Here is an 11,085-nt window from a genome sequence, read left to right on the forward strand (position 1 = left end):
TCATATACTGTTTAAAAACATGTTTTTTTCCTTACTTTCTGACATGAAAGCAAATTAAACTTTCTATTTTGGGTAAGTGTAGTAGACAGGATATATTTAAAAGCAGTGCTGTGGTGGCGTAGGGGCATAGCACGACCCACATATTGAGGCCTTAGTCCTCGTGGTGGTGGTTGCAGGTTTGATTCCTGGCCTGGCGACATTTGCAGAGTGTCTTCCCCCTCTCTCATTACCCCCTTTTCTGTCAAACTACTTTCAAATAAAGGCCACTAGGGCCAACAAAACCTTTAAAAAAAAAGATGTGGCCGACAACTGGCTTCAAGTTTATTTATTTAGACATCTAGCTGGTAAATTTTTTGACCCAGGTTTTAATTTTTTCTAGGGACTACTGTCTGAGCATATTACGTCTAACACAACACTTCGCACAGAGCTATGTTGGAATAGTTCAACCAGGACCTGGTGTCGAGTTCGGCAACACCAGTGATGGTTTGTTCTCTGTGAGCAAAATTTGTTGCACATCTACAGCAATGAGAATTGATATGCAACTTTTGATGAAGTATGTCAAAGCCTTTAAGGGTAACAAAGGCAATGAAGAAAATATGTGTGTGAGCAGAAGTAAAAAGGTGTGCATGCCAGGTGGCTTACCCGACTCAATTACACAGGGTCTTAAGATGTAATTGGGCCAAAATTCTAGCAAACCTTTGTAAGAAGCTTGAGAAAGGATCCCAAAACATATAATCTTAGTCATACTGGTACACCAAAAAAACTTTAATCTGGTTGTTTTTCTAGTAATAATCCAATACTTTAACAATATTAACTGACTTAACAGAAAAATTAACACATGTGGGGGTAAAGGTTTTTGATTCTTTATACTATGAATGAAAATATCTGATTTAACTGTATTAATTTTTCTTTTCCTGTGGCCAAAATAATTGGAAGGATGCTGAACAAAATAGAAATAACAATGAAAAGTAACCAATCTAATATCATCACGATTTTAAGACATACAAGACAACTTACCAATCTTGTGCCACATCTGGCCTGATCATTTGTGGTTTCTGTTAACTCCATGATATACAGGTGTTTATGGGTACAGTGCCACATTTGTCCATCTGAATCCATCAAGTATCGCAAAAAGAACAACTTGAAAAGGAATTCATCCAGGCCTTTCTGTACCTGAGATTAACATTTTGTAAAGAAAGTAACACTTTGAGTCAAAAACCAAGTCAAAATTAAAATAAATCAGATTAATGCTGATCACAGCATCTGGTACAACTGAAGATTGTACCTGTGTGTACAATCTGTGTGTGTAGCTCACAGCCTTGTGAGCTACACACACAGTGTGTAGCTCACAGCCTTGTGAGCTACAATAGATCACAAGGCTGTAATTATGGTCATTAAAGAGAGTGCTCAGTCTCTGAAAACATTTCTCCATCGCACAGCTGACATCATATGCAAGTTGATCTGCCCAAATGGCTCTTGAGGAACAAAGTTAAATATTTGTCACTTATTTCAGAAAGAGAAACTCACATATTCATTATATATAATATTGTACGTATTTCAAATATTTCAAGACTGTTGACTTGACAAATGTCCAGAAGACAGTTGATGATATGCCCATAGAGTGTTGTATCCAAGCACAATCATAAAGAACACTTCATGAATATGCACTTACTACACACAGACAAATTCTAGAAATGGGCTGCAATTGTTGCTTTGTTCAAGTCTGGACCATTGCTCAGTGGTCCAAAATCCTTAGAAGTAAAGTTTGCATATAATTTAGAATTCAAGGTCCCAGAGTGTTGAGGAAGACTGGGTAGGCACACAATCAATGTTGCTTGAAGTTCAGTGTGAAGTTTCCACACTCAGTGATGGTTTGGTTTGGGGTGTCATGTCATCTGCTGTTTCTGGTCCAAAAGATTTTCTGAAGTCCATAGTCAATGCAATCATCTACCAAGATTTTTGAAGCACTTTGTTCTTCGGACATCTTAATTGATGTGCTGGTTTCATTTCCCAGTAGGACTGGGCATCTGTTCACTCTACCATTGGTGCCAAATACTGGTCCACTAACCATGGTGTTCCTGTTCTTTACTGGCTAACAAACTGGCTTGGCCCAAACTCCATAGAAAATCTATGAGGTATAGTTAAGAGGAAGCCAAGAGACATCAGACCCAACAATGCAATGACTTGAAGGCCATCATCTGCATTGACCGCCTTCAAGTCATCTGCATTGACATCTGCCAACCTCTACCAAGTTATGATGAGATTCTCTCATGTGCCTTCAAGTCAATGCAGATGATTTGCAGGCATTTGACCCAGATTGCTGAGTGAAATGGAAACCCAGCAATCCATAGAAAGCCATAGACATCAAATCAAAAGAAAATAGGACTCAGAGATTTCACCATAAGTATAATGAATCTGAGTTTCACTTTCTAAAATAAGTAACAAAAAATGTGCAATTTTTCACAATAATCCTAATTTTTTTGATGTACACGTATGTATAACACTCCTTACCGATGATGTGACATCAAGGTGAAAAACCTTAAAATCCCTTTGCGTTGGAGTGTCGTACAAAGACTGGAGAATTTGGTGGTCATCAATGGTATGTTCAGTGAGGCGAATGCACTTTTTAAAAGCAGTACCTTCTCCAACATATCTTTCCAGTTTTTCATACAGCCTTTGGACATATAGAGACTTCCCTAAAAAAAAAAAAAAAAAAACTATTATATGGATGACTAAAATTATGACATCAACAGTAACAAGGAACAAAGATCACCTTATCCACAATTATGAATTGGTTGCTTCTACATGTAAAACTTACCAACTCCAGCACGATGCGATGAGACAATGCCAACAGTATGGCCCCCTTTAAACATAGCATCCTTCAGATCTGACAGGGGTGAAAAATGCCTGGACAAATATTGCTGGATCTTCCCCAGTGGCTCTTGAGGTACAAAGTCTCTTTTGAACTGACTAAACGCAGTTGGAACATAAGTGTGTTCTCTCTCAGAGCTACAATAGATCACAAGTCTGTAATCGTTGTGGTTAAAGTGAGTGCTCAGTCTCTGAAAACATTTCTCCATGTCACAGCTGACATCATATGCAAGCTGATCTGCCCAAATCATTGTGTAAACTTTCTGGCCAACATCCCCTGGTGTGAGACATCTCCTCAGGAAAAGCTCCACTTGCTCATAGGATGTTGATGGGGTACACAAGAGAACCTCATCATAACTTGGTAGAGGTTCATATTCACTGTTCATGTACAAGCAGATACTTGAAGTCAGAACCTGGTCATGTGGGCAGATTAGGAGATTTGGTTGCTTTGCAATGAGACCTTTAGGGAGAACTCTTCTTAGGGAAGAATCCTCATTTTCACAGAGTACTGGTTCTTCTGATTCATCCTTTTCTGGATCAGCCATCATTTTAAGTAAATGTCCTAAACTCCGTATGTCCAAAATGTCATGGAAAAACATTCTGTCATTCCCAATATAGTCTCTCCACAGGTCTTCTAGTTCTCTTAAACCAAAAGTCTGGTCTCCATTTTCTACTGCATCCTCATGTGTTAAACGGCTAAAACAGACTGAAAATGTGTCATCATTCTTGTTAAGGACTTCACCATGCTCAAATCGGTTGGAGAGCCTCTGCCATGGTTCCCAGACATCTGAAGCTGAGCAGTTAGGTTTGATGAAAGAGAGCATCATCAGCACTTGCTCATCTATTTCTGTATTTACATTTGCAGGACTCAGGACGCTGCATAGATGGAATATTTGTTCTGCTGTGAAGAAGTTTAAATAATAGTGATAAGATCGGATTTTGTCCATGAATTTTTGCCAGTCACAAATAAACAACTCCATCTTCTTGGACAGTTCTACAAGTTGTTCAACCAGACTTCCATTTATCTTAATAGTAATGGTCTTGCAAAAGTTGATTTCCATGGTGATACATTGATCACTTTGACCTTTGCAATAGATCTTTGCTTCCCAGCATCTGAAAAGTGGATTCCCTGCTGTATGAAGATCTATAAATGCTTTGGCAAGTCTCTGGACATTTTCAAACACCTAAATATAAAGAACATGTATTATTAAAACACATGTTAAGACATTAGATAATATAAAAATGTATATAAATTCCTGATGAGAAAATGATAAAAATATAAAATTCATGGAATGAACCTCAGTGAAACGTTCCACTTCAGTCTGATTTTGTTGCTTTTTTCCAGACATGAGCATGAGCTTATTTTGTAGCTCTTTTAGATCCTCGTAGTTATGTGTCAAGCTATGACCTTGTCCATCTTGAATCTGGAGTTTCAGGGAAGACTCCAAATTCAACTGTAGAAGAAAAATTTAAACAATGAAATGAAGCAAATTTGGTTTATTTCCCAAAGCCACAGATAAGATGAAAATATTTTTGTAGATTAAAAAGATATTGCTGTCACCTCAGATTGACATGTCTATCACTACTGTATTATCTACCAACTAGGGATGCAAACAATTAATTGACTTACTTACTTGATATCCGAAAGCAGCAGATGCTGCTCCCTACAGTGCTGTCTGATATCATATATCTGAAAATTATCTAATCAACATCCTCTGGACACAATAATAATTTTTCAATAATCTTTTAATATATATGAAATTATAAATTACATCACTTGTTACTACTTACTGATTTACAGCGATCGTTCTGTCTAGAATGTTTAATATGGTTGAAGTACTAAAGTTTCTTTAGTATTTAAACAAATCCTAGATATTTTTATACCACTTATAAATACACTTATTTGAATGTTATTTGTTATTTGCACACAACACTAACAGCAAAGAATGATAATGCTTTACCCGTTTCTGATTTTGGGCCCTGATAGTATACATTCCTCTCTCATTAATGGATGTAGCCAAGGACAAAGAAGAAAATTCGACAGATCCATGGGTTTCTCTGACGGTTTTCAACCAATCCAGATGACGAGCTGTATCTCTCTGAAACAGGAAAACCATTTAGGGAGTTAACCAAATCTCATGACGTTTACAGATATGTATATGTATTAAATTACAAATATATTCAAATAAATAAAACATCTTACATCTTATTTTTTTTATCTCTTTGGAATCATTTCCAGTCAGAAAATGACTTATTGGTAGAATAAAATAACTTGAAATGTAAATATATCAGGTGTCCAAATAATTTTGGACTTTACTGCAAGAACGACCTCTGAAGATTTTTTCAAACCATTTTGTTTATATCTTGTTGGGATGCACTCACGGTCTGACGACAGTTAATTCTCAATACACCATCAAAGTTAGATCTGGCTTCCAACAATTTTTCCGCAAAGCCTTACAAATTGATGTGGATACATTAGAATGTTTTAACTAATTAAGAAAACAAGAGTGAAAATATTTTGAGTTCGATCCCGTTCTCTGTTGATTAATACTGTCCAAATCAGTTTGCACGGGTGCCATTAACTAGTTTTTACAACCCATTGTTTGTTTTGAAAACTGTTTTTTTCTCATGGCCAATTCCAAACAATAAATGATGGCTCATTTAGTCACACTTTATAAATTTAATTAAGAATGTGTCAAGAAATGGTATAGCCTTAATCAATTCACAATCATTTAACAATTTACAACTGTTGTTCTGTTACAATAGTTTCAAAAAATAAGAAATGTTTAAGATTACCAGTTTTTTTGGTAAGTTTTTGTCATTCTCAAGAGCTTTCCATAGGGTTGGCAGAGAATCCATGAGATTTTGAAAACTGGAGTCCTGTTTCAACCCATACAGCAGTGATGAATAACCAAGAACAGCATCATGAAAACAGGCAACTCGATCCACATCTAGATCATTCTCTCCAGCAGAAATGGATGCCAGGTCAACAAACACTTTCAGCTCATTGATATCTGCAAAAAGAAGTTTATTTTAGCAACTAGTAGATGTAACATTTTTTGCAACAAAATCTTAAATCTAATGTACCTTCGAGTTCCTTTTTGACCCACTTAATAAAATTTTCATTTTGACTGAGCACATAAAGACACTCCTTGCGTTGATCTGTTATGTCTTTCAGAATATCTTTTGCACGGACAAAGCTTGAATCAATGTAGTTCAAGTTCTTTGTCTTGGAGTTGTCGTCATTCTGAAAAATATAAATTCACAAGGTGAAATCATGCATTGGGATTTAAAAGTAATGGGAACAGTTTTCAGATCATTTTAAAATTTCTAAATATTTTTGAAAAACCTTAATTGTTTGCACGACACAAATTTGCTTAAACAACTATTCATAAATCTGTTTTAGCCTTCTGCTTAATTGAAAGTCTTAATTTTAGTCATGTAGCACACCAACATGGTACATCAATGACCAAAAGAAAAGTCACTCTGGTTTAGGTCATTGATGGTTTTTCAAAGTTTTGAGTATTGTTGCACAAAATACAACATATTTACATGTGAGAATGAGGTAACCAAAACCCTGTGCATTGCATGCTACTTTAAATTAGATTATTATTAACATAACTGCATTTTCTTTTTATTTTATTTCCTCTTATTTTTATCTCCAGTAAAGAACTTTGTTTTTTTTCCACTGTATATAAAAAAATGTGAGGTTAACACTTTTAAATATACTCCACAGTTCAAGTAAAAATTTATATGGGACTGATATTTTGTTAAAAAGCTTCCACAAACAAAACTTCCACAGTGACAGACATGCAGAAACCTACCATTTGCAGTAATTTCTCCAGAATGTTGAAATTTCCTTCTGGACATAACACATTCTTGATGTTCTTGATTATTTCAGTAGAGTCCATTACCAAATGGTGTTCATGGTACTGCCTTATCTGTGCAACTCTTTTACTGATCCATTTTCTGTTATCAGTTCGGTCAATCTTGCACATTATGTCAAAATCTTTGCACAGGTCTTCATACTTTCCTATGTAAACCTCAAAGATGTTGTCAACTTCTTCCAGTAGCAGTTCCCCACTCTTAATGTTATCATAAAGGTTTTTATACTGGCTGTAGCAACTCTGGAAAATTTTGCTGTGAACAAGATCAAGAGTATAGACTGTTTCCTCTTCTTCTTTTTCTTCCTCTTCTTCATCAGAGTGTTCTCTTGACAGTTCTCTCACTTGGTTGGTCCAGCACATTTTGAAGATCAGGCTGTCTTTAATGTCATGTAGTTCTGAAGCCATTTCATAGATGGTATCAGAGAGGTTAAAGTAAGTGACCTTCCTTGTGGTCTGCAAACTGAAATTATCAAGTGAGCAAACTGCCATGAATTCATTCAAATGCTTTGAATCAAAGTTCTGTTGAAGATTTTTGTCCAACCCCTGGAAGTCAACTGGAATTAAAAACAGAAAGATTAGAACAGAAAGATCAAATTAGAAATTAAATAGAAAGGCATGTTAAATGAGGATTCTAAATCCTAGTTTAGGTGAATACTTTTTATGTAAATGACTAGTTATATGCTATACAAGGATTCTTTTACAAGTTTTGACATTTCAATAAATCTCTAAATAAAACTCCTTTTTGTTTCACAACTACTCTGAGAATTATTCTGTTTTTTCCTTTCCTTGCAGTACACGATTCATGTTCTCTAGAACATGAATCAACCTTGGTCCTCAATTTAGTCGTCTTTTTCCTTTTATAAGTTATTTAAGGTTCTCTTACTGAAGAGTCATGATTTTTTAAAATCCTTTTTGTCTTACAAACATTCACACATCAAACATTGATGTAAACTGTGATTCCCAACACACTGCAAACACACATCGTCAGTAATGTAAAACTGTTGATGCCTGCAATGAAAATGAGAAACATAAAAAACGTATTTTTCTTACTAGCTGGGATCTTAAGATAAAAGAATAAGAGTCAAGTTTGTCTAGTTTGATTTGTTAGGAGCATTTAGGAGAGCTTCAGAGCAGTAGATACGTAGGTTGTCCCAATACTTATGTGTTGTTCCAAATGTACCAACAGAAAGCAAGTTTATGCATATTATCAATATTACTTTAGGGAGGGGAAAGAAGGTTCAACAGCCCCTAAATAATTCAGAGCTTGACAAAGTCTAGAATAAATCAAGAAATAAGGCTGCATGTTGGTTGTATTTGTCTAAGGTAGTGGGGGTTTCTTAGACTGCAAAAACACATTGACCTTGACAACCTTAACATTTTTAGGCGGTGTTGAAAGGCAATTTGTGTTGTATTTAGTTTCACTTACTCAGAACAAAAACACCATGCAAATTATCTGCAGTCATTTGTGAATGTTACCCACCTTTGACATATTTAGAGACCTCCTGACAGAATTCTAAGAGATCTCTGATCATCTCTTTTTCACTGGATACTGCATCTGCTTCCTCTTTCCTTAGTCTCAAAAATCTTCTCATGTTGACTTCATCTTTACAACGACCGTCATCACAGAAGTAATCTAGAAAACAAATAAAATGTAAATAAGTAATAACGACAACAAAAATAGCACCCATTTGTAGAATCCTATTGAACAGTAACAGATGTCCCAAACAATCGGTTGGTCATCAAAATATTTAAAGACTCAAATAAATTTTTTTAAAGAGTACATGTAGCATGTGGATTTGTACTATTAAAGGCATATCTATATACATCAAACTTTTAAAAACACATATCTTAAATAAGATATTGTAATAATTTCTTTTGCTGGGGGTTAATTTGTACATATGCTTCTTTAAAAACTTTGAGAATTTTATTAATTGATCAAATGGAAAAAAATCTCTGTAACCTCATCTTGTATTGGAGAAAATGTAAGGCTTTTTATTGTCAATATTAATATTTGATGTATTTTAAACTTAAATTTTTAAGTACTGCCACTCTCAATGGCTGTCAAGTCCCCTAACATGGATCAATCAAAACTAATACTCTTGTCATGTAGACTAACTTTGATAGAATACTGAAGATGAAAGGGATAAGCCCAGGGCACCTAAATGTTTTAAAGGGGTCGGGGGACAATTAATGGTACATTTAATGACAAGGCAATATTTTGTGTTAATAAATGTAAAATTTTTATGTAATGCATTTTTTCTGGATTTTTCTGCCATGGTACTAAATCTACCATAAAAACCAAAGGAAGTCCATTGCTTTGCAATAGATCAGCCTACCTGGATTTGTCAGGAGACCGCCTAATTATCTCCCACATGGTGTTATGTAAATAAATATTGTACACTTAAACATACTGGAACTAAACACAAAGCAAACACTTTTGAGTATTAGATTCCAGAGAAGAACCCATTTAAGACAACAGAATAGTTGGAAGGACAAAGTGAAGAGAAACAGAGAACATACTCACCTATTTTCAGCAAACCAAGAAAGTTTTGTTCTCTCTGAAAAATTTGGTTCAATGTTTTCATTTTGATCTGCCCACTGAAGAACTTTTCAGAGACAGATTTAAACACTGAAGCTCCCAACGTCATCTTAAATTGTGCTTCTTCTGACAGTTTGTTAATCAGACCTTCTCCAGCACCTTAAACACATTACACAACAACTGCTGTTAAGGTTAAACAAAAAGTAAAGAGAAGCAAAAAAAGCATAGCAGTTTATTCTTAAAAGGAAATAATTATTTTCTACTGAACAGTTGTGATTCTATTGCCTCACATAACATTAACACAATATCACCCAAACCTATTTATGCTCATATTTTACGTCTAGTTTCCAATTTCTCCATAACATGTGAAAATAAACGACTTGTGAAACCAGTATTACCAGCAAAAGCTGATGTCAGAACTGGAAACTGTTATTTATGCATTTATTTCTTTGAAATTGGATTTTCATAAAATATTTTTCACTTGTCTGGACAGAACAAACAACAAACACATGCAGGGTCAGTGCGACCTTGCCAGACTGTGCATTGAGTAAAAACCTCGTGAGGTTGAAATGACCCCATCTCTTAAGGTTCTGGGAGGGTTAATCAACAGCTAGGTTGTTTGTGACCAAGCGTTTTATTTCTGTAGAAATCATGGCAGGCAGAGGAGGTAGATATTGTTCACAGATTAACTCTCGTGTGGTAGGACATAGTGAAATATAGTGCTAAAACGTAATGTAATTAATGTAATGTAATACGTAGTGTAAAAAATAAAACACACTACAACATTAAGGAAACATTCGATGGTAGAGCGCCATGTCTGTGAAATATTATATCTCAGTAGCACATAGTGGCGGTCCAACGGCAAGAGCAGTCAGCAGAACGTGTGCCTTTTTTCATTATCTGCTGTGAGCCTCAAAAACTCAGCACACTCCATCAAGTGCTTGTTTAATAAATGTCATTAAATTTGTTGTGTTGATGCCTTTTGACATACTTCATCCCCAAAAAATTTTTCTGTCAAAAGACGCTAACTTCACATTACTCACAGACAGTGCAAAGTTAAAGATAAAACTCCTTATTTATTGCTATGCGCTTGCATAGTATGAAGGAAAGGGGTGATCCACTGCACATGGAGCCTCTGCAGATTGCGAAGTATGAGCTACAGGTGATCTGGTTTTGCGATTGTCAACAAATGGAACACCACTAACCAGTCTTCCACCCGGGAGACCCGGGTTCGAGGCCAGGCTGGGGGCTGGGGCAAAAAGTTACAACGRTGACATTGAGCTGTCAGTGTGGGTCCTTAGGCAAGACCCTTGGAGCTATATAGCCTACCTCATACCATGAGAGAAACAAATAAGCACGACATGCCGGCTCAGACTTCGTCCGGCCAAACAAGGTCTGCGTCAGGTGCTGGGGAACCAGAGCACCCTGATGAAAATTGGGCTACTGGAACAAGACGGAAATGGGCGAGAGGTGAAAACATGGATCTGTTGGAATGCTACTACTCAAGTAATCCTAGTCAGAGGGGCTACATGCAAAGACTGTGGGAGGAATGGTTAGCTCGACATCCCCAGTCAACACTAACYRMCWAGTAGTTCAGTGTTCCAACATCCGCAAACAGCAACTGCTGTCACAACTTGAGATTGACGAGGTACAACACAAGTGCTACGGCAAGGGGAAGGAGCCAGGATGCCAGGTCAGAAGGGAGTCAACTACAACTCCCCGCCCTTAGACTGGGTATGTAGCCCCAGTAATGAACGAACCATCTGAGCTGAACGAGGCAGCAACTGA

At 36.3% G+C, this 11,085-nt stretch overlaps 1 protein-coding gene across 4 annotated transcripts in view; it reads right to left on the minus strand.

Annotated features, from left to right (window-relative positions):
• Positions 1–11,085, minus strand: part of LOC103463329 (E3 ubiquitin-protein ligase rnf213-alpha-like) — a 68,948-nt gene that overhangs the window by 26,309 nt on the left and 31,554 nt on the right. For all 4 annotated transcript variants that reach the window (XM_008406612.2, XM_008406610.2, XM_017304566.1 and 1 more), the window contains 10 exons: positions 9,283–9,456; positions 8,239–8,391; positions 6,696–7,312; positions 5,959–6,118; positions 5,668–5,885; positions 4,833–4,970; positions 4,170–4,325; positions 2,819–4,055; positions 2,512–2,696; positions 1,018–1,173 (listed from right to left, as the gene is read on the minus strand). In XM_008406612.2, coding sequence (XP_008404834.1) covers positions 1,018–1,173; positions 2,512–2,696; positions 2,819–4,055; positions 4,170–4,325; positions 4,833–4,970; positions 5,668–5,885; positions 5,959–6,118; positions 6,696–7,312; positions 8,239–8,391; positions 9,283–9,456 — 3,194 coding nt within the window. The remainder of the gene's footprint in view (positions 1–1,017; positions 1,174–2,511; positions 2,697–2,818; positions 4,056–4,169; positions 4,326–4,832; positions 4,971–5,667; positions 5,886–5,958; positions 6,119–6,695; positions 7,313–8,238; positions 8,392–9,282; positions 9,457–11,085) is intronic.

This window comes from Poecilia reticulata, linkage group LG4 (genome assembly GCF_000633615.1).
Source record: "Poecilia reticulata strain Guanapo linkage group LG4, Guppy_female_1.0+MT, whole genome shotgun sequence".
Taxonomy (NCBI): Eukaryota; Metazoa; Chordata; class Actinopteri; order Cyprinodontiformes; family Poeciliidae; genus Poecilia; species Poecilia reticulata.